Source organism: Pseudochaenichthys georgianus, chromosome 18 (assembly GCF_902827115.2).
Source record: "Pseudochaenichthys georgianus chromosome 18, fPseGeo1.2, whole genome shotgun sequence".
In the NCBI taxonomy this organism is placed as follows: Eukaryota; Metazoa; Chordata; class Actinopteri; order Perciformes; family Channichthyidae; genus Pseudochaenichthys; species Pseudochaenichthys georgianus.
Window position 1 is genome coordinate 5,510,207 of NC_047520.1, and position 27,622 is coordinate 5,537,828.

At 40.9% G+C, this 27,622-nt stretch overlaps 1 protein-coding gene and 1 pseudogene across 1 annotated transcript in view; one reads left to right on the forward strand and one right to left on the reverse strand.

The window, feature by feature from the left end:
- Positions 1 to 1,392: 1,392 nt before the first annotated feature.
- On the forward strand, positions 1,393 to 7,761 carry LOC139435784 (uncharacterized; annotated as a pseudogene).
- LOC117464040 (uncharacterized) overlaps positions 7,505 to 27,622 on the reverse strand; it is a 32,797-nt gene continuing 12,679 nt past the window's right edge. Inside the window, exons 17-32 of the mRNA XM_071206642.1 lie at positions 22,624 to 22,802; positions 22,476 to 22,508; positions 22,045 to 22,305; positions 21,187 to 21,489; positions 20,644 to 20,907; positions 20,234 to 20,539; positions 19,332 to 19,595; positions 9,419 to 9,673; positions 9,140 to 9,250; positions 9,007 to 9,022; positions 8,819 to 8,907; positions 8,611 to 8,673; positions 8,471 to 8,527; positions 8,291 to 8,350; positions 7,852 to 7,923; positions 7,505 to 7,722 (exon numbers count right to left, since the gene is read on the reverse strand). Coding sequence (XP_071062743.1) covers positions 7,898 to 7,923; positions 8,291 to 8,350; positions 8,471 to 8,527; positions 8,611 to 8,673; positions 8,819 to 8,907; positions 9,007 to 9,022; positions 9,140 to 9,250; positions 9,419 to 9,673; positions 19,332 to 19,595; positions 20,234 to 20,539; positions 20,644 to 20,907; positions 21,187 to 21,489; positions 22,045 to 22,305; positions 22,476 to 22,508; positions 22,624 to 22,802 — 2,287 coding nt within the window. The 3' untranslated portion in view covers positions 7,505 to 7,722; positions 7,852 to 7,897. The remainder of the gene's footprint in view (positions 7,723 to 7,851; positions 7,924 to 8,290; positions 8,351 to 8,470; positions 8,528 to 8,610; positions 8,674 to 8,818; positions 8,908 to 9,006; positions 9,023 to 9,139; positions 9,251 to 9,418; positions 9,674 to 19,331; positions 19,596 to 20,233; positions 20,540 to 20,643; positions 20,908 to 21,186; positions 21,490 to 22,044; positions 22,306 to 22,475; positions 22,509 to 22,623; positions 22,803 to 27,622) is intronic.

The window sequence follows — 27,622 nt, forward strand, 5'->3', positions numbered from 1 at the left end:
ATCCAACTCACAGGTTTATAATTACTTTGAGAAAAAAGATTATAAATGTACCCCTTTTAGAAGAGAAGTTATTGTCATTTGTTCTGGGAATGTCATTTTCGAGACTGAGACCTGAAAAACAGGCTTGGGGCTTAACAGGTTAAGACATATTCCCAACGGAAGAGAATAAAGAGATAAAAGCATTCAACAGTTAAAGGTGGGGTAGGTGATTTTGGAGAAACCAGCTCGAGTGCGCTAGAATTTGAAAATACACAGCCGGAAAAAATCTGCCACTTCCTTACAGAGCCCCTCCTCCAACACACACGAACGCGCACATGACCAATGAGGGCACGAGATAAGTTTGTGCACAGATGGAAGGCTGACAGGCAGGTAGGCCATCCAGTTACTTTAGCCGGGCCGGCTAAAATGATTGGTCGTGCTTTTTACAGTACTACGGCTTCCACAGATGACATTTTGTAATGGATTTTTTGTCAAAGCACTTCAGATATTCATTGCTATCGGGATGTTAAGAGCATTCCATGGAATATAACAAAAAGTGTATCTCGAGCCGGTTTCTCAAACTTACCTACCCCACCTTTAAGGTAAGGTCGAATAATGGAAAGGTCAAAACAAACTTAATTCAAACTCTGTTCAATTTAAATGGCTATGATATTTGGTCAAAAATAAATAAATAGAGAAATAATCAAAGGAACCACATACTGACCTCCAGACCAGACAAACGCAGGTTTGCTGTACGAACTGTAAAACACTCAATCTTCTCTTGCAGCTCACACATCCTGCTGTGTGTGTTTGTCCATCAATGATGAAGAGATGCTGTTCAGTCCCATTCTCGCTGCCAGCTAGAAGCTCAAAGCGGTAGGAGTCGTCTGACTTTTGGGGAACAGCCTTATACCAGTAGAAGCTCCAGCCAGCAAAAGGATGATCAACCCTGCAGTTCAGAGTTACCGAGGCTCCAGGACTCGGCCATGATGGAGACACAGTGACGACAGGCAGAGGTGTGTCTGTTGGAAAGTGATTTAATGATAAAGTTATGATGTATAATTGGTGGGTTACATGCACTCCTCACAGGTTATAAAGTAACAAACAAGTTTTGTTGGTAAAGTATTATCTTTATGTAAATGCTTTGATGTAAGAAGTTGATCCCTGTCTGTCTTTAGGTCCTTATTTTGAATACTCTTGATTTTGTGATAACCTAAAAGCACAGGATTGTACAGCATACATCACCTGCCTTTACAGCATCAGTGGAGCTGTTCAAACGTTAACAAATTAATATAATTTACTGATTATATACAGTGGTGGAAATAAGTATTTGATCCCTTGCCGATTTGGTAAGTGTACCCACTTAAAAATAAATGAACAGTCTATAATTGTAATGGTAGGTTTATTTTAACAATGAGAGTAAGAATATCAACAAGAAAATCCAGAAATTGACATTATATAAAAGATAAAAATGTATTTGCATTTAACTGTGGGAAATAAGTATTTGATCCCCTTGCAGCCAACAAGAATTCTGGCTCTCACAGACCGGTTACATCAGTCTTCTTACTTTAAAAAAGTACTCCTAATATCAACTTGTTATCTGTATAAAAGACACCTGTCCACAGAATCAATCAATCAGATTCTAACCTCTCCACCGTGGGCAAGACCAAAGAGCTGTCTAAGGACCTCAAGGTGTTAGGATTTGTCTGTGTTAGTATTTTTCGTGTCCTTTTCTATCTTTGGGTTTCCTATTTTATTTTGTAAAGTGTTCACCCCCGTTTCCTGCCTGTTTGCTTTCTGTCGGTTTCCCTCTCTGATTACCCAATTGTGTTCACCTGGTACCTATGTGTTTTCTCCTCCCTCCTCACCTGTCTCGTGTTTATGTGATTAGTTCTGGGTGTATTTAAGTTGTGTGTTTTCTGTCTCTCTTTGTCGGGTTGTCTTGTGTATTGGCTTGTCCTCGGTGAGTGTTCTGTTCTGTATTTGTCAGCATAGCCTTGAAATAAAGGAATTATTTGTACGTTAATCTGCATTTGGGTCCTACCTGCTTCACACACCGTAACATTACAACCCGACCTTAAATATGGGCCCAGCAGATCCTTTTGAGCAGGAATTATTGGATTTTACGTTTTCTTTGGCTACCTGCTCTCATCAATGGATAGGAGCGGTCAGGGTTCAGCAGCGAGATGCTGCTCTGGCAGAAGCAGTCCACCTTACACTGAGGAATCAAAGTTTGGTGAAATTCTTACCTGCCAGGCTTTTGGATTACCTCACAATTTGTTTTCCTGATCCTGACAGACCCAGGTCTCCCAACTCCTGTTTTGATACCACACGCATTGGTGTGGTCCGTCTGGCGTCAGCCCCTGCTTCTCACCCAGTGTTTGCTACTGTCCAGGAGCCATTCGCTGGTACTCATCTGGCCTTTGGAGGTCCACGGAGCCTCCAAACGGCTCCTAAAGGAAGGGGTCGCAAGGCCAGGTTGGCAGCACGAGCCCAAAGAGCCAGGGTTCCAGAACCAGTTCAGCCCCCAGCAGCCATGGTTACGGACCCAGTTCTGGCCCCAGCAGCCATGGTTCCGTGCCCCAGTACCATCCCACATAGCCATGGTACCGTGCTCCAGTACCACCCCACACAGCCATGGATCCGTGTTCCGGTTCCCTGCCCTGCAGCTATGGTTCCGGCTCCAGTGCCGGTCCCAGCAGCCACGGTCCCTGCTCCGGAACCGGACTTTACAGCCATGTTTCCGGCTCCAGAACCGGACCTTTCAGCCAGGATTCTGGCTTCAATTCCGGCCCCAGTCCCGGTCCCAGCAGCCTTGGTGCCAGACCCAGATGTTGCCCCAGCTGCCACAGTCCCATCTCCAGTTCCCCCTCAAGTTCCCTCTCGAGTTCCCTCCTTTAGTCCCTCCTCTGGTCCCTCCTTTAGTCCCTCCTCTGGTCCCTCCTTTAGTCCCTCCTCGAGTCCCCTCTCTAGTTCGCCTCTCGAGTCCCTTCTCTAGTCCCTCCTCTAGTCCCCTCTGGAGTCCCCTCTCCAGTTCCCTCCTTTAGTCCCTCCACTGGTCCCTCCTCTAGTCCCCTCACTAGTTCGCCTCTCGAGTCCCCTCTCAAGTTCCCTTCTCTCGTCCCTCCTCTAGTCCCCTCTGGAGTCCCCTCTCCAGTTCCCTCCTTTAGTCCCTCCTCGAGTCCCCTCTCTAGTTCGCCTCTCGAGTCCCCTCTCAAGATCCCTTCTCTAGTCCCCTCTGGAGTCCCCTCTCCAGGTCCCTCCTCTAGTCCCTTCTCTAGTCCCTCCTCAAGTCCCCTCTCTATTTCCCCTCTCGAGTCTCCTCTCGAGTTTCGTTCTCTAGTTCCTCCTCTGGTCCCTTCTCTAGTCCCCTCTGTAGTCCCTTCTCTAGTCACTTTCCTAGTCCCTCCTCAGGTCACTTTCCTAGTCCCTTCTCTAGTCCCATCTAAAGTCCCTACTGAAGTGCTGTTGGAGGTCCCGCAGACTACTCTTCTGCCGGGGGTCCTGCCAACCCCAGGTCCTGTGCTGTTGGAGGTCCCGCAGACTACTCTTCTGCCGGGGGTCCTGCCAACCCCATGTCCTGTGCCGTTGGAGGTCCCGCCGACTGCTCTCCTGCCGGGGGTCCTGCCAACCCTGTGTCCTGTCCCGTTGGAGGTCCCGCCGCCTACTCTCCTGCCGGGGGTCCTGCCAACTCTTAGTCCTGTGCCGTTGGGGGTCCTGCCAACCCTTTGTCCTGTCCCGTTGGGGGTCCTGCCGTCTACTCTCCTGCCGGGGGTCCTGCCAGCTCCTTGTCCTGTCTCGTTGGAGGTCCCGCCGACTACTCTCCTGCCGGGGGTCCTGCCAACCCTTTGTCCTGTGCCGTTGGAGGCCCCGCCGACTGCTCTCCTGCCGGGGGTCCTGCCGGCCCTTTGTCCTGTCCCGTTGGGGGTCCCGCCGTCTGCTCTCCTGCCGGGGGTCCTGCCAACCCTTTGTCCTGTCCCGTTGGGGGTCCCGCCAACTACTCTCCTGCCGGGGGTCCTGCCAACCCTTTGTCCTGTCCCGTTGGGGGTCCCGCCGTCTACTCTCCTGCCGGGGGTCCTGCCAGCTCCTTGTCCTGTCTCGTTGGAGGTCCCGCCGACTACTCTCCTGCCGGGGGTCCTGCCAACCCTTTGTCCTGTGCCGTTGGAGGCCCCACCGACTCCTCTCCTGCCGGGGGTCCTGCCAACTCTTAGTCCTGTGCCGTTGGAGGCCCCGCCGACTACTCTCCTGCCGGGGGTCCTGCCAACCCTTTGTCCTGTCCCGTTGGGGGTCCCACCGTCTGCTCTCCTGCCGGGGGTCCTGCCAACCCTTTGTCCTGTGCTGTTGGAAGCCCCGCCGACTGCTCTCCTGCCGGGGGTCCTGCCAATCCCGTGTCCTGGTCCTCTTCCGTGGGGGATCCTGCCGAGGCCTGTCCCACCAGCTCTGACACCGGGTCCTGCCCGGCCTCCGGCACTGTCCCGTCAGCGCCTTCCTGCCCGGCCTGCGGAGCTGTCTGGTCTTCGCCCTCGAGCCCGGCCCCCTGAGTGCAGCGGTCCTCGCCCTCGGGCCCGGCCCCCTGACTCTTCCTGCCGCTGCCTTCGCCCCTCCATGGTCCCCACCTTGGACTCTGTCTTGCCCCCGGGCCGTCCGCCCGAGTCCCCCTTTTTGGACTCCGCCTTACCCCCGGGCCGTCCGCCCGAGTCCCCCTTTTTGGACTCCGCCTTACCCCCGGGCCGTCCGCCCGAGACCCCTTCCTGGTCCTCTGCCTTGCCCCCGGGCCGTCCGCCCGAATCCCCCTTTTTGGACTCTGCCTTACCCCCGGGCCGTCCGTCCGAGACCCCTTCCTGGTCCTCTGCCTTGCCCCCGGGCCGTCCGCCCGAGACCCCTTCCTGGTCCTCTGCCTTGCCCCTGGGCGGTCAGTTCAGTCCCGTCCTCCTGACCCCCTCCTCCCACCCTGGTGGCTTAGTGATGCGTCCCTCCTTCGGACCCCCTCCACCCACCCTGCTTGAGATTTTTGTTTTTTGTTTTGGGACGTCTGGGATCCGTCCCTTGAGGGGGGGGGTACTGTTAGGATTTGTCTGTGTTAGTATTTTTCGTGTCCTTTTCTATCTTTGGGTTTCCTATTTTATTTTGTAAAGTGTTCACCCCCGTTTCCTGCCTGTTTGCTTTCTGTCGGTTTCCCTCTCTGATTACCCAATTGTGTTCACCTGGTACCTATGTGTTTTCTCCTCCCTCCTCACCTGTCTCGTGTTTATGTGATTAGTTCTGGGTGTATTTAAGTTGTGTGTTTTCTGTCTCTCTTTGTCGGGTTGTCTTGTGTATTGGCTTGTCCTCGGTGAGTGTTCTGTATTTGTCAGCATAGCCTTGAAATAAAGGAATTATTTGTACGTTAATCTGCATTTGGGTCCTACCTGCTTCACACACCGTAACACAGGGACATGATTGTAGACCTGCACAAGGCTGGGATTGGCTACAAGACCATCAGAAAGCAGCTTGGTGAGGAGACAACTGTTGGTGCGATTATTCGGAAATAGAAGAAAAAGAAAATGGGCATCAATCGCCATCGGTCTGGAGCTCCACACAAGATCTCACCCTGTGGGGTATTGATGATCATGAGAAAGGTGAGGGATCAGCCAAGAACTACACGGGAGGAACTTGTCAATGATCTCAAGGCAGCTGGGACCACAGTCACCAAGAAAACTATTGGTAACACACTACACCATAATGGATCAAATCCTGCAGCGCCTGTGAGGTCCCCTGCTCAAGCAGAACATGAAAGGCCCGTCTGAAGTTCGACAATGAACATCTGAATCATTAAAAAAAGGCTTGGGAGAAGATGATGTGGTCAGATGAGACCAAAATTGCAATATTTTGCATCAACTCGACACGCCGTGTTTGGAGGAAGAGAGATACTGACTATACCCCCCCCCCCTGTCAAGTATGGAGGTGGAAATATGCTTTGGCGGTGTTTTCTCTGCTAAGGGGACAGGACGACTTCCCTGCATCGAGGACAGGATGTACGGGGCCATGTACCGTGAAATATTGGCTGATAGCCTCCTTCCCTCAGCCAGGACACTGAAAATGGGTGGGTCTTCCAGGTCTTCCAGCACGAGAGTACACCTTAACATACGGCCAAAAAGCACACTTACTGTAGGTGATGGAGGGGCCTAGCCAGTCTCCGGACCATAATCCCATAGAAAATCGGTGGAGGGAGCTGAAGCTTCGAGACGCCAAGCATCAGCCTCAAAACCTTAAGGATTTGGAGAGGATCTTCAGAGAGGAGTGGACCAGAATCCTTCCGGAGATGTTCACAAACCTGGAGACCAACTACAAGAAGCGTCTGACCTCTGTGTGTCCAACAAGGTTTCTCCATCAAGTACTAAGACATGTTTTGCAAGGGGATCAAATACTTATTTCCCACAGTTAAATACAAATCAATGTTTATCTTTTATAAAATGTCAATTTCTGGATTTTCTTTTTGATATTCTTACTCAAATTGTTCAAATAAACCTACCATCAAAATGATAGACTGTTCATTTATTTATAAGTGGGCAAACTTACAAAATCTGCAAAGGATCAAATACTTATTTCCTCCACTGTATATAAAGTAAAATGTGCTTTCTTTTTGTCAAAAAATGTATTATACATTGACCAAACCGATGTTTGTAGGTTATTTGTCTTGAGTAAGTATACAAAAAGAAAGACAATTGTATAATTACCTTGAGCTTGTCCACGGTAAAGTAAATTGAGCACTGAAATACATTTAAAACTACATCAGACATTATCAAACGGACAAATATATCATAACCTCAGGCATTTAAAAAGTTGTATCAATGGTAATTAAAACTGGAAAAGTACTGACAGAATAACCCCAGCGCGCAGAGCAAAGTGTGTCCCATCTTCACATCGAACACTGACTCTGTCTCTTACACATACGTCCACTTTAACACTTGAAGAAAATTGAGGAAGACTAACAGAGCACTGTGGGAGAAAATCAGATCTGATGTCAACATCAGCTCATTGGTATTTTACACATTTCCTAAGAATAACTAGTCTCTCTTTCCTTCCTGTTTTACGTTAGCACGACTACTTCATGCTCATGCCATGCAAATACATTTTAACTTCACTCTCAATATACCACTTTAAAAAGGCAGAGTAAATAATCATTTTTGCTCAACTCATATCTCAGTAAAAATGCATGGCAGTATTATACTCGTGTTTCAAAGGCAGATTTAACGCCAACAGTTAGATGGTTCATCGAGACAACTGCAGAACGATTTAACCTCTTCGTCATTCTTCACCTGACCTTTATTGAAATTGTAATTCTGATCATTTATCATGCATTAGTCTAGAAACACAAGACAAATGTCAGGATGTTTTTGGTCACATCTCAACTCTTGCACCTCTAAATTCCTTCGGTCTCCTCAAAGCATGACTGTACTGGATCCCCAAAATAATAAGGAGGATGATGAAACAAATTAAACACCTTGTGTAAAGAATAATCATGTAGAAACAATTAAGTAAATAAAGTTTATTGATGCAAAACAAAGCTTACTTTTTTTTTTAAATACACCTATATTAAAGCCATATGATGCATTTCCTTTCAATGATTTGCTATTACATTAACTGTACAAAATACTGTCTGATAAATGGAGAGCAAAGCTGCAAATAAAGTTTAATAAACAAAGGTTTAGTTTTGGTATGTTGCTTCCATTCGTCTTGTCCTTACAGAAGACATTGTTTGATCTAGAAGAAACCAAAGACGAAAGAGATTACACTTTTTAAAGAATTAGGGTGTTTCATGACAGATTAATCCCATTTACAACATATTTAACAAAATATGAAATATATAAAGAGATTGATCTGAATACTTACATGATGTCACGCTGCATTTTTACCAAGAGCTGTTCCTGGTTTGAGTTCAGAATGGTGCAGGACTTGACTTCCCTATGAATTAAGAGATTATTATTATTTATTTCCTTACAGTATGCCCCCAGTTAAAAATGAAAATGTACTGGTGTACATTTTCCTCACAAGAGGGTAAAGTGATAGTTTGATAGAAGGAATTGCTCATGAGGATTCAAAACAGTTAAACATGTATGGATACAGATGAATGAAATGTCACATGCCCTGATGTTTATTTCATGAATGCATAGAATTGTCAGAAAATAAACTTAACAACATTGACAAAGTTATGTGTAGGATTTGAACAATGCTGACTTTGGAAACACCTTGTGGTCATTTTTTGAATGACACCATAGCACGCAGCATGTAACCATATTAAAAGCTTAAAGCAGGTAGTATTTCATCAGACCTGCAGCGGATGCCATCTGCACATGTGAGGAAACACAATCCTCTGGTTCATTTGTCATCCCTGTTAGACGGATCAGGAGAAAGCGTGAAAAGAAAATACTTTACTTAATTTAGGCACTGCTGGCCTACAAAAGCACCTTAATTATTTTATGTTATGACGACATATAAATCAAATACTCACCCTTCTTAGAAATGTTTTTGAGCTCGATCACAGAATATGTTGCATCCGTGGATTCATCTGAAATATACAATTTATTTTATATTTAAAAAGAGTGAACCTTGAATTGTCGTATTCCAGTATTTATATTGACTATACTGTACCATTTGCAGGTTCTTCTGAGTCTCTGATTGTTTCATAGAGACAGGCATTATCTGAAGAGAAATCTAAATCAAACCAAATTCAAATTCATATTAAAATCCCTCTATATGAACTCCTACATTTTTTTGGAATAACCAATGAGAAATGGAAATGCTACTCGGTTTATAACGTTAACAATAAATTCAAAACGTATTAAGGATTCAGGCTGACCCTGGACAACAGAAGCATATTCTCTTTGGTTAGTTTCGTCCTGGTTGATCATGTGGTCTGTAGCAGCGCACTGATTGGTCCTCTGAGATCTGGTGGGCAAAACACATGTAGTAAATTAAGTGGATTTATTAAGGAACATATGACTGCTGTCCTGTTCATAATAAAATAAAATAGAGTGTTGTACCAACCTGCTATAGCATGAATCTGTAAAAAAGAAGAAAGTACTACTTTATTATTTTGCATTGTGAAAGTGTCCTACTGTCAAAACAGTACATGTTATTACAACATAGTCAGTCTTATATCAGAAGAAAATTATCTCACCTTTTGACTTTCTGTATAAATACAGGAACAGCAGCAGGAGAATAATCAGTGAAACTCCACAAAGCAGCCCAATGATCAGCAGGACGGGAAATGTTCCTGGCCCGTACTCTGCTATTATAAGTAATTTTAATTAATATTATATCTCTTTCCTGTAATAAATTAGCTTTATAAAACATTTATATTAAACAAACACAGTTTAATTCAGAAGAAACTAAGCTTCCTTTATCTCAGGCTGTAACACAGCTTACAAAAAAGGAAGGGTTTTTAAATCATACTTACATTTGACTGAGAACCAACTCTCTGGTGACGTCAAACCATCTGCTGAATCTCTCTGTTTACATTTATAAAAGCCTTCGTCTGACTTTGACACTGCAGAGATGGTCAGCTCACTTCTGGTATCATTCTGGATGAGTTTGTCATTTTTATAGAAATCCACATTATAAAGAACAGTTTCTGTCTTGAACTTGCAGCTAAGAGTGACAGCATGTCCCTCAGCCACAGGACGGACAGGACTCACCAGGATAATTTCACCATCTGAAAACAAATCAAAGAATATAAAGGCTTTGACAGAGACACCAGCTTTTGCAGATTTAACAAGTTCAAGGTCTAGTCTGGCAGAAGCTGAAATGTCAGGTAGATGTTTGAGAACAATAAAACACATAGAATATTATCGTCGATCTTTGAGAGAAGTAACCTGGAAATGACTTCACAAATTGGACTTTTTTTATAAAGTGTTACTAATTTGAAGAGACATTTCAAAAGAACATAATACATTTTAAATAATTAAAACTCACCATCTTTAGTGATGTTGACTGCATTACTGAACTGTCCTATTTCAGACTCACACCAGAACACTCCACTGACCCAGCTTCTGGTTATTGTGCATGTGGATCCAGTCATTGTCCCCCAGGAAGAACAACGATAAAGGTTGTCAGATTTCGAAAACCTCCTTACTCTCCACTCAGTGGAGTTTCCCTCACAGCTCAGTGACACAGGCGTTTTGGGGAAATGCTGCACACTGTCTGGACTCGCTGTGAGAGACGTTGCTGAATTCAAATCTGAAACACACAAAGAGGGGACTTAAAAACAGGCAAACGACCATGCATGCAAAAAGAGATTAAACAAGCCTAAAAAAGGAACGTTTAATCCATGCATATATTGCATTTGTTGAAAGTAAAACAATTATTGTTGGTTAATTGGTGTTTTATGTTATATGTAAAAAAACAGTGATTCCGATTGACACAATATCAAAATAAAGTTGTCCATTTAAAAGTTGGGAGGGGGCAAATCTACTAAAGTAGGAGGAAAGACAACTGTCAGAAAATTATTTTATCTTAAAATGCAGTCCAGTCCAGGAGCTGAATCAGTCATTATTCTGTTTTAGAGAAAAAGATTGAAAACTTAACTATGACCTGATGCTGGTGTAAAAGAAAGTTCCCAAAATAAGTGACTTTATTCCATTTTGCAATAATGGAAAAGTAAAAACAACAGGCCTCCAGACCAGACAAACTTTGATAAAGAAATGTTTTGGCCTAATAGTGATGCAAACTACAGAAAGGAAGAAAAAGGAAGAACATACTGACCTCCAGACCAGACAAACTTAGGTTTGCTATGCCAACAGTAAAACACTGGATCTCCTCTTCCTGCTCTGCACACATATCCTGCTGTGTGTGTTCGTCCATCAATGATGAAGAGATGCTGTTCAGTCCCATTCTCGCTGCCAGCTAGAAGCTCAAAGCTGTAGGAGTAGTCTGACTTTTGGGGAACAGCCTTATACCAGTAGAAGCTCCAGCCAGCAAAAGGATGATCAACCCTGCAGTTCAGAGTTACTGAGGCTCCAGGACTCGGCCATGATGGAGACAGAGTGAGGACAGCCTGAGGTCTTTCAGCTGGAAAGTGATTTAATTATAAGGTTATGATGTATAATTGGTGCATTACATGCACTCATTGGATCCTCCATATTTCTTGAAAACAGTATTAAAAAAAATGTAAGTGTGAACTGTACTTAAAGGTGGGGTAGGTCAGTTTGAGAAACCGGCTCGAGATACACTTTTTGTTATATTCCATGGAATGCTCTTAACATCCCGATAGCAATGAATATCTTAAGTGCTTTGACAATACATCCATAAAAAATGTCATCTGTGGAAGCCGTAATACTGTAAAAAGCACGACCAATCATTTTAGCCGGCCCGGCTAAAATAACTGGACGGCCTACCTGCCTGTCAGCCTTCCATCTGGGCACAAACTTATCTCGTGCCCTCATTGGTCATGTGCGCGTTCGTGTGTGTTGGAGGAGGGGCTCTGTGAGGAAGTGGCAGTTTTTTTCCGGTTGTGTATTTTCAAATTCTAGTGCACTCGAGCTGGTTTCTCCAAAATCACCAACCCACCTTTAAATATAACAACCAAAATGGTAGTTATATTTATATAATACTAGATATAATTGTTTTGTTTATATACAGTAAAAAAAGTCAACTGATGATAAATGACTTACTGTCAATGTGAAAACGATCCATGTGTCACAGGTAATAAAGTATAACAAGGTTTGTTGGTGAAGTATTATCTTCATGTAAACGATTTGATATAAGAAGCTGATCCGTCAGTCTTTCTGTTCTTATTTTAATAATGATGACACAAAGCACAGGATGGTATACATCACCTGCCTATACAGCATCAGTGGAGCTGTTCTCATAAATAAATAAAAAATGCTTTTATTGAACTTGGTCATGGTGGTATTACTTTGATCACTTACCTGATACATTTAGATAGATTGCATTGCTTATTTTTGTTGATCCTCCGTGCAGAAAAAAACATTGGTATTCACCACTGTAGCCTGAAGCTAGAGAGGGTAATTTAAAGCTCTCATGTGTCTGGTAAGAGATGAATTCTCGACCATCCCTTTGGATTGAGTAAAACCAGTCGCTGTCTTTGCCTCCTGTAATGTCACACTTGAAGGTAACAGACTCTTCAGTAAAAAAAACAGCCCAGTTTGGCTCAATGGTCAGCACAGCATCTAGAAACCATCACAAGATACATAAAGTAAAATGTGTTTTCTTTTTCTCAAAACATTTATAATAAATTGACAAAACAAAAAAGAGGATGTTGTTTGGAGTGTTATATAGGTAGATTTTCACTTTACTTTACATTAGTAAACAACAAGAAAGAAAATGTTATAATTACCTTGAGCTTGTCCACGGTAAAGTAAATTCAGCACTGAAACAAGTTTGAAACTAAATCAGACATTATTAAACTGACAGAAATCAAACGTATCATAACATCAGGCATTTAAAAAGATGAATTAATGGAAATTAAAACATTAAAAGTACTCACAGAGAAACCCCAGTAGAGAGAGCCAAGTGTGTCCCATCTTCACATCCAACACTGATAATCTGCTCTTCTGTTTATGAGGAAATCTTTAACTTTGTGTAAATAGAAAGATCGAAACTGCAGCATGAAGAGAAATCAGGAACTACAGAGAAACAAATGTAATGTAATATTGGACAATTAAGTTGTTTTCTAACTTCTTTACACGGTCTGGACTTCCTTCCCGTTTACACAAAGCTCACACTGAACAGATTTTAACACAGCACATTTTAGTGCACCTTGGTTTAGGTATCCTGTAATAATGAACAGAGATAAGGTATTCAATTATCCTTCCTAACATAGATCATCCTGTGGGCTCGTGCTTCTGCACAAATGGTCAGTAATTATTGATGCTTCTCTAAAGACTGCTGTATAAAGTATTTCTAGAAAAAATAGTACATACAGTTTTAAGAAGGAGATACAATTGCATGCGTCATACTCACTTTATAATCCATGGGCCTACTCACCAATATTTCATATGAAAATGTGTGTAACAGCTTTACCCAAATAGTTGAAATGCAGAGCTGGAGGTTTCTGGAGGAATTCAACTTTAAGTTTAGAAACAACCTCACCCACAGGAAGTCTCTCATAGTCTCTTTACCAGAAGTGAATCTGAAGAGAGACAAAGTCCTGCCCCCTCCTCGAGATAGACTCGATCTACTTTAAGAGGGCATAATTCCATATCATTAGTAATACAGCAATCATTTGAATACAGAAAATATGTTATGGCTTGGCGCAACATTGTATCACAACAGTTGTACATAGATGACTTCATTCAATAATGATCGATTGTTGCACTGTTGTAGCTTCAGTGGTTCTCAGGTTACAGTTACATAGTAGTGAATATAAACAGACTGATTAATGTGAATATTACTGTAAACTAACCTGTGTAAAAGTAAAAGAAGCATGTATGATTTTTTTACGCTGCCCCTCAAATAATCGGAATTGAGAACCGTTAAGAACCGGAATGGAAAAGTAGAATCGGAATCGGAATCAGAATCGTGGAAATTCAAACGATAGCCAACCCTAATTATAACTGCTCATTGACTGGAGAAAAAGTAAAATAAATATCCTCAGTAAAATATACTTACATAAATTGGAAACATTTATGATGGCTGTAGTTCGTCAGTAGATTCCCTTCTTCTATCTCTTTACATAGAGAATACTGTATGTTTATCCATGGACAATGTAGGAACACAGTACCATATATTCACAGTTTGAAATCATACAAGATTAAAAAGTGTAAGTACTAGCAGTAAACATATTATATATTAAGTGCAAAAAGGGTTTTGGTTACCATTTTTTTATTTTAATGCCAATAATATGTTTGAAAATTATAAAATGTTCTGCCTTGTTTTCCTCCTGGACAGGCTTTACTGCTTTGATTGAATTGAAAGCATGAAATAAAGATAATACTTGTGGGTTGTTGTTTTTCTATTAGTGAGAAATTCCATCATGTTTTAATTATATTGGATAATCTGCATCATATAATACAGAATGTTTGTATTATTAAAGATCAGACCAAATAATCCAAGTTATTTTTATTAATACAAAACAAAAACGTGCCCCAACAATCTGAAAGGAAACAAATACAGTGTACAAAAGGTGTGGGTTTCAGTTCCTTTGAACCTGAACATCTTGTTTGACCTATTGGTGGCGCTGTGACTGCAGATGTTTTGGCTTTTGCAAGAGACTACTTCTGCAGGTAAATTAAAGGCATTAGATCATGTGTTGGCACCCTGTGGTAGCATCTAGTAAGAATCATTCACTGAACAGTACATGCAGGTATAATTGCATTTGGGTTTTATTAATAATATATATGTGTGTGTCCACTGCGTGCATCTACAGTGCTAAAGCATGTGTCCATACTGCATATATTAGTATCTCGCTCTAATATCACTAAATGTACAACAAGGTTAGAGCCACGTGATGTGAATCAGACATGTAACAAATAAGGTTGTAGTACAATGTTTTACACTAAATATAAGTACACATAAAGTAAGTATACAGTTGAATTGCAAAGCATTCAGCATGTTCCTAGAAAGGCCGTTATTAAAAAAGGAACTGCGCTATTTACACAAAAGCAGCAAATACACTCAATTGCTGAAACAAGGATGTTGCTTTTCATGTTTTTATCTGCTCCATTGGTTCTGTCCATGAGGATGTCTTTATTGACCTGGAAGAAAACCAAAATGAGTTATTATCATTACTTTCTGCTCATGGTACTGTTTTTGAATAAAACAATGTATGTTAATGCCAATTATAACTAATTTGTGTGTAAACATATTTAAATTTGCCATTTATTAGTTACAATGTTTTAAGTAATGTTCCATTAAACCAAAACATGTCTGGAAAACAACATGCTGTATTTAAGAAAGACATGAAAATGTACAAAAAGTATAATACTGACAAGCAGCACAGCACATAATAAAAGCTTTTAGTACATTTATATGTATTAAAGTGTTTTGTACTTGACTTTACCTTCAGCCACGTTTAAGTAAAGGCTCTCTTCTGGTTCATTACTGGCACCTGTTAGAAGGATTAAAATAATGTATTAAAGGACAATTCCTGTACTTTATTTAGACACTGCTGGCCTACAAAAGCATCTCAACCATTGCATGTAGTCATTTCATTTCATTTCAAACCTTTATTTAACCAGATTGGTCCCATTGAGATCATAGATCTCTTTTTCAAGGGAGACCTGCATTGTATTTGTATTACTCCATGTTAAACACAAATGAAATACTTTACAATTTCCAGCTTCTTCAGGCCCTCCGATTGTTTCATAGAGACAATGATCACCTACAGAGAAGTGAAAATCAACCATGGTTACACCAATCATTTTAATCACAATTAAGGCTAAGAGTTCAAATAAATCATATTATTAAACCGGAGAAGGGCTGACCATGGAGGAGAGTAGAATATTCTGGCATGTTTTGAATTTCATCCTGGTTGATCATGTGGTCTGTAGCAGGGCCCTGATTGGTGCTCTGAGATCTTGTGGGCCATACACATGAAGATAATGAAGACGATTGACTTTAACATATAACAGCTGTAAAGTTCAAAATGAGATACAAGAGGGTTGTACCGACCTGATGAAGACTAAATCTGTTGAATACAAGAAAAATTCAGTTACATTGTTTTTGAATTGCAAATATTTACGGTACATGTAATGTATGATTTTGAGTAATTGTAGTTTAATTCATTTGATATCAGATGAAAAGGTTCTTACCTTTTGATTTTCTGTAGCGATACAGGAACAGCAGCGGGAGAATTATCAGTAAAACTCCACAAAGCAGCCCAACAGTCAACAGGACTGGGAAATTGAGAGGCTTTTCCAGGCCGAGACGCTGCTAATATAAATAACCTTAATTATTATTTTTGTATACAACACTTTCCTCAAAGCACTTCACAGGAACAGAGCTTCAAGGTCCGACCAAGCCTCAGAAATCTCTAAGATTAATAAACAATGACAATCAAAACATGTTTTAAAAACAAAACCTATATTCACTGGTATAAATCAAATCAGGTTTTATTTATATAGCACATTTTAAAAACGATTTTTGGTCAAGTCAAATGCTCGAACATGCAAATAACACATTACTACAATCGCAAACAGAAGACAATAAATTACAACAGCAAATATAAAAATCAAACACAGGGAAATATCATGAGTCGTGCTCCGCTCTGACTAGAAGGCCAGGGAGAAGAAGTGAGTTTTTAGTGTTGGTTTAAAAAACCCTAGGGTCTGGGCCGACCTCACATGAAGGGGCAGAGTGTTCCAGAGCCTGGGGCCAGCTGCTGCGAAGGCTCGGTACCCTCGGGTTTTGAGTCTGGTCTTGGGCACTATCAGCAGCAGCTGGTCAGCCGACCTTAATGCTCTGGCTGGGGTGTAGCGCTGGAGGAGTTCGGCTACACAGGCCGGAGCCCGCCCATTTAGGGTTTTGAAAACAACTAAAAGGATTTTAAAATCAATACGGAACCTAATTGGAAGCCAGTGCAATGAGGCCAGAATTGGGGTGACGTGCAGCTGCGTTCTGCACTAGCTGCAGGTGTCTAATTGACGCCTGGTCCATACTCACGTATAGAGCTTTGCAATAATCCAACCTTGTTGTTACAAAGGCGTTAATAACCCTTTCCAGGTCTTTAAAAGATAAAAAAACGACTTGGTCTTGGCCAATAGTCATATTTAAAAAAAAAAGCAGGTCTTGACTACAGTGCTGACCTGCTTATCAAATTTAAAAGCGCTATTGAAGGTCACTCCAAGGTTCATGACAGAGGGGAGGATGTTTTTATTGAGGGAGCCCAGAATATCAACCGGAGAGGCTGGAGGTTGGGGTCCAAAAAATATGACCTTGGTCTTGTTCTCGTTGAGGTTGAGGAAATGTTTGCTCAGCCAGGATTTGATCTCTGTCAAGCAGTCCATCAATAGCTGTAACGAGTAGACATTAGAATTGAAAGGCAGATCTGTACATCATCGGCGTAACAATGGAAGGGGATGTTGTGTTTTGTGAGAATTGAACTTAGGGGCAGTATGTACAGTAGAAAAAGGATGGGGCCCAGAATCGAGCCTTGGGGAACCCCACAGGTAAGAGGCTTTTCACGAATGCCATGCATGGTTAAAAAAGACTGCAGCTGGGCGTAAACTACTCTATAGTGTATATATATACACACTATAAACCCCTGTTCACATATCTTATATTTTCAATGCTGCTCATGTAATCATGGTCATATGAATGTTTTAAGAATGAATACAGAACTGGAAAAATATATTTCTCTTACAAAAACTAAATTGTATAATTCAGAGGAAACTAAGACAACTTTGAATTCAGTAATAACTGTCTTTTTTAGCTCTGACTCAGCAACACATCTCAAAAAGAGGAAACTGTTTTTATCATACTCACATTTGACTGAGAACCAACTCTCTGATGAGGTCCTACCATGTGCTGAATCTCTCTGTTTACATTTATAAAAGCCTTCGTCTGACTTTGACACTGCAGAGATGGTCAGCTCCCTTCTGTTATAATTCTGGATGAGTTTGTCATTTTTATAGAAATCCACATCATAAAGAGCAGTTCCCGTCTTTAACTTGCAGCTAAGAGTGACGGGAAGTCCCTCAGCCACAGGACGGACAGGGCTCACCAGGATAATATCATCATCTGAAAAAAAATCAAAGAATATGAAGGCTTTATCAGAGATATCAGCTTTTGCAGATTTAAAGGTCACCTATCATGCTATTTTTAGGCAATAGCATAGGTCTCAGATATATAAAAATATATTAAAAACATGTCTATGAAGTGTTTTGCACAAAATACCACAGATCACCCATTCTAGCCATGCCTCATATCCCTCTATTTCACTTCCTGTTTCAAAAGTGCTGATTTTATGCATAAAGCTTAAAAAAAAAAGAATTGATAAAAAAAGGAGGGGCCTGAGTTCATGCAGGACCCGGCAGCTACTGTCTAAACTAAATACTGCCGTGATGAAACGCCATGGATTATCAAGGATTATCTCTGAAACAGTATGGAGTTCAAAGGCTTTCTCTCTTGCCGGTTATACCACAAGGTGAGTTCCTTTTTATTTCCTGCTTCTTCACACACATGCTCTGTGCAGTAGGCTACAGGTTAGCTCTGAGTGTTTACGATGCTAATGTAAACATGCACCAACTATATTACGTCCAAAGCAGTCGGGCATTGTTTCCGATAGGGCAGTGGGTGTAAAGCCAGCCTACATTTCCGCTATTACGTCATATCGGACACAAATCTGGATCAGCTCCGTTGTAGCCCCGTTTTTATAGATTTGAGTACGGAGGAAAAGAGAGAGGGCTTTATTTTCTGATGCTGCGTGAGCTCCCAGACACACTGGGGACACATATTTATGTATAAAAGACATCAAAAAGTGCATTTTGCATGATAGGTCACCTTTAACCTGTTAAGCACTGAGCCTGTTTTTCAGGTCTCAGGCTCGAAAATGACATTCCCAGAACAAATGACCATATCTTCCCTTCTAAAAGGGTTAATTAATATTCTTTTATCTCAAAGTAATGATAAACCTGTGAGTTGGATGTAGAAAAGTCAGAATCAATATAGATGTTTTTTTATTTTAAAGAAAATTCAGATTGCACTAGTAAAAAACTATAAATTATAGTGTCCGTCCAAAAATTATTTTTTACTTAGTGAAAACTACCCTTGGATGATGGTAAGGTAGACTGAAAGCTTTAGGACTCAAAAGTACAACATATAGAGTTCAGATCGCTCAGTGATGATTCTTATATTTCTATAATCTGTGGACTCTCAGGATATTATCTAAGCTTGTGCACATCCAATAAGTATATCGATCAGTGTAGCTAGAGTTCTATGCTAACGGCCTTAAGATTGTTTCGCTCGTAGCTAATTCAGAGGCTCGGCGCTAGCTTTGTGGGTTTTAAAGAAAGAAAAAATGTATCAGTTAGCTGAGTTTCTTCCCGTTACATGGATATAAAACATTCATAGTTTATTGAATATTAAGATGCCCTCAGACGCTGTTTCCTGCAGATGACGCGTTTTTCCCCCCGGTATCGGGGGTGCGGTGTAGAAGAGGTTAATACATTCATACACGACTGGTCTACTCTGGCAGAAGCTGAAATGTCAGGTAGATGTATGAGAACAATAAAACACATAGAATATTATCTTTGATCATTGAGAGAAGTAACCTGGAAATCACTTTCCAGCAAATTAGCCTTTTTTATAAAGTGTACTCACTTTGAAGAGACATTTGGCTAATGCTTGTCACCTTCACATTTCCAAACAATGTAATAATTCAGAAACAAATATTTTAAATAAATAAAACTCACACTTCATTGTGATGTTGACTGCATTACTGAACTGTCCTGTTTCAGACTCACACCAGTACACTCCACTAAGCCAGCTTCTGCTAATTGTGCATGTGGATCCATTCATTGTCCCCCAGGAAGAACAACTATAAAGGTTGTTAGATTTCGAAAACCTCCTTACTCTCCACTCAGTGGAGGTTCCCTCACAGCTCAGTGACACAGGCGTTTTGGTGAAGTGCTGCACACTGTCAGGACTCACTGTGAGAGACGCTGCTGAGTTAATATCTGAAACACACAAAGAGGGGACATTTAAACCATGCAAACTGAAAAAGACAATGCATTGGCACAGCAAAACTTCTACTTAATTTACCCTGAAAAAACAAAACAGGAACAAACTAAAGTAGGAGGAAAACAAAAGTGAATGTCACAGTGTCTCAATCCCACACACATCTTTTTAATCATATGTATTGTTTATGTCTTAAACCATTTAACCAGCAGATAAATATCTTAAAACATATTCCCAACTAAAAAAATAAAGAAAACACTTACCAGTTATATCTAATTACAATGTATTGTAGAAGTACTTATATTATTAGGTTTTGGATTAACAAAGTCTAAGGTTTGAACCATGGTGAACAACAACTCATGTGTCAGGATGAAAAGAGGGTCAGGAGATTAACTCGTGTTCAAATTCAGTCCAGAAGCTGAATAAATTCATCATCATTCTGTTTTAAAGAATAGTTTTGAAAACTGAACTATGACCTGATGCTGGTGTAAAAGAAAAGTTCCCAAAATAAGTGACTTTATTCAATTTTGCAATAATGGAAAAGTCAAAGCAAAAAGGACTCCAGAGTAGACAAACTTTGATCAATACATTTGTTGTGCTAACTAAAGAAAGAAAGAAAAAGGAACCACACACTGACCTCCAGACCAGACAAACTTGCGTTTGCTGTACGAACTGTAAAACACTGGATCTCCTGTTCCTGCTCTACAGTAATATCCTGCTGTGTGTGTTTGTCCATCAATGATGAAGAGATGCTGTTCAGTCCCATTCTCGCTGCCAGGTAGCAGCTCATAGCGGTAGGAGTTGCCTGATAGTTTGGGAACAGCCTTATACCAGTAGAAGCTCCAGCCAGCAGAAGGATGATCAACCCTGCAGTTCATAGTTACTGAGGCTCCAGGACTCAGCCATGATGGAGACACAGTGAGGACAGGCAGAGGTCTTTCAGCTGGAAAGTGATTTAATGATAACGTTTGGCTAATGCAAGTCACCTTCACATTTCCAAACAATATAATAATTCAGAAACAAACATTTTAAATAATTAAAACTCACACTCGATAGTGATGTTTACTGCATTACTGAACTGTCCTGTTTCAGACTCACACCAGAACACTCCACTGAACGAGGTTCTGGTTATTGTGCATGTGGATCCAGTCATTGTCCCCCAGAAAGAACAGGGAAGAAGGTAGTCGGGTTTAGAAAACCTCCTCACTCTCCACTCAGTGGAGTTTCCCTCACAGATCAGTGACACAGGCGTTTTGGTGAAGTGCTGCACACTGTCAGGACTCACTGTGAGAGACGTTGCTGAATTCAAATCTGAAAAATATTTTGAGAGAATTGCTGAATGTGAAGAATTTGGAGTTGTTTGTAACATTTGGGAACTTGTATGTAGAACATGACCAAAAGGCATATCCAAAATATCCCAACACTCAAAATAAATGGAGCCCTCCATTTAAAGGTTTAGGGGACATAGAACAAGATAACAGGATCAAAGAAAGTACATAATAAAAGCTAATACACAAAATAAGAACAAAGCTATGGAGAGAATGAGAAGAATGGATGGATGTAAAGAAGGAAAAGTCAAATCATACTGACCTCCAGACCAAACAAACACAGGTTTGCTGTACGAAGTGTAAAACACTGGATCTCCTCTTCCTGCTCTGCACACATATCCTGCTGTGTGTGTTTGTCCATCAATGATGAAGAGATGCTGTTCAGTCCCATTCTCGCTGCCAGCTAGAAGCTCATAGCTGTAGGAGTAGTCTGACTTTTGGGGAACAGCCTTATACCAGTAGAAGCTCCAGCCAGCAGAAGGATGATCAACATTGCAGTTCAGAGTTACTGAGGCTCCAGGACTCGGCCATGATGGAGACACAGTGAGGACAGGCTGAGGTGTGTCTGTTGGAAAGTGATTTAATGATAAAGTTATGATGTATAATTGGTGGGTTACATGCACTCCTTGGATTCTACATATTTTCTACAAACGTACAAAACAAATGTAAGGGTGAACTATCCTTATAAATAAAAAACTAAAAAATTATTTTTATTTTATTTTATATCGAGCAAAAAAAGTCAACTGATGATAAATGACTTGGTCAGATACTGTCAATTTGGAACAAAATCTATTTGTCACCTTGTTATGTAATAAAGTATAACATGGTTTGTTGGTAAAGTATTATCTTTATGTAAATGCTTTGATGTATGAAACTGATCCCTGTCAGTCTTGTTGTTCTTATTTTAATACTCGTGATTTTGTGATAACACAAAGCACAGGATTGTACAGTATACTTCACCTGCCTATACAGCATCAGTGGAGCTGTTCAAACATTAAAATAATTTGCAGATTATATATTACAACTTATCAAACTGCGTGTTCATATCAATATGGCTCATAAATAAATAAAAAATGCTTTTATTGAACTTGGTCATGGTGGTATTACTTTGAACACTTACCTGATACATTTAGATAGATTGTATTGCTTCTTTTTGTTGAGCCCCCGTGCTGGAAAAGACATTGGTATTCACCACTGCAGTCTGTAGTTAGATGGGGTAATTTATAGCTCTCATGTTGGCCGTAAGGGAGAAATCCTTGACCATCCTTGTACATTGAGTAAAACCAGCCGCTGTCTTTGCCTCCTGTAATGTCACACTTGAAGGTAACAGACCCTCCAGAAAAAAAAGTTGTCCAGTTTGGCTCAATGGTCAGCACAGCATCTAGAAACCATCACAAGATACATGAAGTAAAATGTGTTTTCTTTTTGTCAAAACATAAATAATAAATTGACAAAACGGTACACACAAAAAAGAGGATGTTGTTTGGAGAGTTAAATAGGTATATTTTTGCTTTACTTAGTAAACAACAAGAAAGAAAATGGTATAATCACCTTGAGCTTGTCCACGATAAAGTAAATTCAGCACTGAAATAAGTTTGAAACTACATCAGACATTATTAAAATTAAAGAAATGACATATCATAATCTCAGGCATTTATAAAGATGTAACAATGGAAATTAAAACAGGAATAGTACTCACATAAAAACCCCAGTAGACAGAGCAAAGTGTGTCCCATCTTCACATCCAACACTGATAAACTGTTCCTCTGTTTATGAGAAATTCTTCCAGTGTAATATTGGAAAAGGAAGTTGTTTGTTATCTTCTTTACACGGCCTGGACTTCCTTCCCTTTTAGACAAAGCTAACAAAACAGAGCAGCTTTTAACACAGCGCCTTTTTTTGCACCTCGGTTTAGGTATCCTCTAATGATGAAGAGAGATAAGGTATTAAAATATCCTTCCTGGCGTAGATAAGATCATCCTCTCGGCTCGTGCTTCTTCACAAATAGTCAGTAATTATTGATGCTGCTATAAAGACTGCTGCCTGAAGTCAAAAAGTGTTCTTTCTAGAACAAATTAAGTGATAAAATTGCATGGATCGTAGTCACTTTATAATCCATGGGGCTTCTCACCAATATTTCATGTGAAACTGAGTGTAACAGCTTTAACCAAATAGTTGAAATGCAGTGCTGGAGTGTTATGGAGGAATGTGAAGAGAGACAAAGTCCTGCCCCCTCCTCGAGATCGACTCTACTTTAAGGGGGCAACATTTCATATCTTCATCATTCATAATAAAGCAATCATTTGAATACAGAAAATATGTTTTGTCTAGGAGCAAAATTGTATCACAACAATTGTACAAAAATTACTTAATGCATAATAATGATCGAAATAAATAAATACCACAACACTTCAGTAGCTGTGAAGTTTTAAATGTGGTGGGGAGTCACAATTGGAAGCTTCCACTTCCATGCATGAGTGCAAAGCTAAGAAAGTGAACCTTAAGCAGTCATTTGTTTAATTATTAGTTAGGAGTTACATTTACATGACATCAGACCCTGCTGCCAGACTTCAGAAGGACTATTTGTAGGTAAGTATCAGATTAAGTAGTTTAACACCACCTTGTGGTCATATATCGAAATAAATATTCTAATATAACTGCACAGTGAGTGGAAAAAAAATAAAATAGAATATTCTCAGTAAAACATACTTACATAAATTGGAAAAATTAATGTTGGCTGTAGTGCGTCAGTAGATTCCCTTCTTCTTTCTCTCTACATAGAAAATACTGTATGTTTACCCATGGACAATGTAGGAACCAGGGGCGCACCTTGCGAACAGGCCAGGCAACTGCTTGGGGACCCGGACCAGAAGGGGGCCCCCAAAGAAAGTAGATTAAGAAGGTACACAGCAACGACAACATGAAAGACCCTCTAATTTACTGCAACGACATGTCGGGAAAACCCTCAAGGCGGTCCCATGCATAGCGTGCCGTAAAATGCTGCATCCTATCTTAAAGGTCCCATGTCATGCTTTTCTGGTTATTACCCGTCCCCTTGTGTGTTATGTAGCTTTTTCTGCATGTAAACGGTCTGCAGAGTCACAAACCCTCAAAGTACACCCTGTAGCGAGTAAAACTCTAACACAGAAAATACATGTTGCCCCAGAACGCCTCGTTGGAGATTTCTCTTTTTCTTCCAGGAACCAAGTGACGTAACGACGACCCAATGGACCAATACGTGGAGCTCCTCACACACACACACACTCTCTCTCACCGGCAAAACTTTGATGCGTTGGTAGGGGGGGTGGGGGGGGTGCGGGTGCTAGTGGAGCCTCGGAACTCGTGATGTTCTGCTGTAACGGTGGTGGACTCATCATAACAGAGTGGGCGAGCTGACCAACAATGGGCTCATAGGGAGGGGGGGGGCAGGAACATGCCGTTTAGGACAGAGTGATTATATACTATACAGAGATGCTGTATGAGAAACCAATGTGATTTTGGAACATTGAACAATGCACCTTCACAATGGAATTATGATCAGTAGAAATGGCCATGTCATGGTAACTTTAAGTTTTGTTGCCTTGCTCCGCTCCGAGGGGGTGCTGTCGGCTGTGCGTGGTGATGGAAAGCTGGTTCGAGGGGCCCCCAGTGAATGTTTGCCTAGGGCCCCCACCGACTCTAGGATCGCCACTGGTAGGATCACAGTACTGTATATTCAAATGTTGAGATCATACAAGATAATAAAGTGACTTGCAAAATTATCTTTTAAATTGAAAAACATCATACTGTATGTGTAATTCGTGGGACAATTCAAACAGGATCGAAAGATAATCTTTCTCTCGCCAGTGCCATCAATACATACGAAGGGAGGGACTTTGCCTCTCTATAAAGCAAATGTAAGGGTGAACTACTGTATCCTTATAAATAAAAAACAAAATACTAGTTTTATTTTATTTTATATAGAGCAAAAAAAGTCAACTGATGATAAATGACTTACTGTCAGACACTGTCAATGTGAAAACAATCCATTTGTCACAGGTAATAAAGTATAACAAGGTTTGTTGGTAAAGTATTATCTTTATGTAAATGCTCTGATGTAAGAAGTTGATCCCTGTCTGTCTTTAGGTCCTTATTTTTAATACTCTTGATTTTGTGATAACCTAAAAGCACAGGATTGTACAGCATACATCACCTGCCTTTACAGCATCAGTGGAGCTGTTCAAACGTTAAAAAATAAAAATAATTTACTGATTATATACAGTGGAGAAAGGAAATTTGATTCCTTGCCGATTTTGTAAGTTTACCCACTTAAAAATAAATGAACAGTTTATCATTTTAATGGTAGGTTTATTTTAACAATGAGAGTAAGAATATCAACAAGAAAATCCAGAAATTTACATTATATAAAAGATAATAATGTATTTGCATTTAACTGTGGGAAATACGTATTTGATCCCCTTGCAACCAACAAGAATTCTGGCTCTCACAGACCGGTTACATCAGTCTTCTTACTTTAAAAAAGTACTCCTAATATCAACTTGTTATCTGTATAAAAGACTCCTGTCCACAGAATCAATCAATCAGATTCCAACCTCTCCACCGTGGGCAAGACCAAAGAGCTGTTTAAGGACCTCAGGGACAAGATTGTAGACCTGCATGCACAAAGCTGGAATTGGCTAAAAGACCATCAGACAGCAGCTTGGTGAGAAGGAGACAACTGTTGGTGCGATTATTAGGAAATAGAAGAAAATGGGCATCAATCGCCGTCGGTCTGGAGCTCCACACAAGATCTCTCCTTGTGTGGTATAGATGATCTTGAGAAAGGTGAGGGATCAGCAAAGAGCTACTGTACACGGGTAACCCATAACTCAGATCAGCTCCAAGTACATTGGTGTCCATCTAGATAATACACTCAGCTGGAAGGTGCATGTTCAAGGTCTGTGCTCTAGACTTTAACAGCGATAATACTTTCTGCGTCGACTCCGGGATTTCGGAAGTTTCATGTTCCTGTTCTATCATGCAGTGTTGGAGAGCATCATGAGGTATGGTATTACTGCCTGGTATGGTAACTTGACAGTGCAGTCAAAGTCACAGATCGCTCGCCTGGTACAGACTGCTATGAAAATTATGGGGGTTAAAAAACACCCATCTCTCCGAAACATATATGAGCAGTCCATTATCAGACAGGCAGAAAAAATGTTGTCACCACCATAATGGATCAAATCCTGCAGCGCCTGCGAGGTCCCCTGCTCAAGAAGAACATGAAAAGCCCGTCTGAAGTTTGGCAATGAACATCTGAATCATTAAAAAAAAGGCTTGGGAGAAGGTTATGTGGTCCAATGAGACCAAAATCGCGATCTTTGGCATCAACTCGACACGCCGTGTTTGGAGGAAGAGAGATACTGACTATAACCCGAAGAACACCATCTCCCCCGTCAAGCATGGAGGTAGAAACATTATGCTTTGGGGGTGTTTCTCTGCTAAGGGGACAGAACGACTTCCCTGCATCGAGGACAGGATGTACGGGGCCATGTACCGTGAAATATTGGCCGATAGCCTCCTTCCCTCAGCCAGGACACTGAAAATGGGTCATGGATATGTTTTTCAGCACAACAATAAACCTTAACATACGGCCAAGGCAACAAAGGAGTGGCTAAAGAAGAAGCACACTTAGGTGATGGAGGGGCCTAGCCAGTCTCATAGAAAATCTGTGGAGGGAGCTGAAGCTTCGAGACGCCAAGCATCAGCCTCAAAACCTTAAGGATTTTGACAGGATCTTCAGAGAGGAGTGGACCAGAATCCTTACGGAGATGTTCACAAACCTGGAGACCAACTACAAGAAGCGTCTGACCTCTGTGTGTCCAACAAGGGTTTCTCCACCAAGTACTAAGACGTGTTTTGCAAGGGGATCAAATACTTATTTCCCACAGTTAAATACAAATCAATGTTTATCTTTTATAAAATGTCAATTTCTGGATTTTTTTATTTGATAGTCTTACTCTCAATGTTAAAATAAACCTTCCATTAAAATTATAGACTGTTAATTTCTTTATAGGTGGGCAAACTTACTAAATATGCAAGGGATCAAATACTTATTTCCTCCACAGTACATAAAGTAAAATGTGTTTTCTTTTTGTCAAAAAATGTATTATACATTGACCAAACCGATGTTGTTTGGAGGGCATTATCAAACTGACAAATATATCATAACCTCAGGCATTTAAAAAGTTGTATCAATGGTAATTAAAACTGGAAAAGAGCAAAGTGTGTCCCATCTTCACACCGAACACTGACTCTCTATCTCTTACACATACGTCCACTTTAACACTTGAAGAAAATTGAGGAAGACTAACAGAGCACTGTGGGAGGAAATCTGATCTGATGTCAACATCAGCTCATTGGTATTTTACACATTTCCTAAGAATAACTAGTCTCTCTTTCCTTCCTGTTTTACATTGGCACGACTACTTCATGCTCATGCCATGCAAATACATTTTAACTTCACTCTCAAGATCCCACTTTAAAAATGTATTTTAGAGTAAATAGTCATTTTTGCTCAACTCATATCTCAGTAAAAATTGATGGCAGTATTATACTCGTGTTTGAAAGGCAGATATATGTAACGCCAACAGGTTCATCGAGACAACTGCAGAATGATTTAACCTCTTCGTCATTCTTTAACTGACCTTTATTGGATT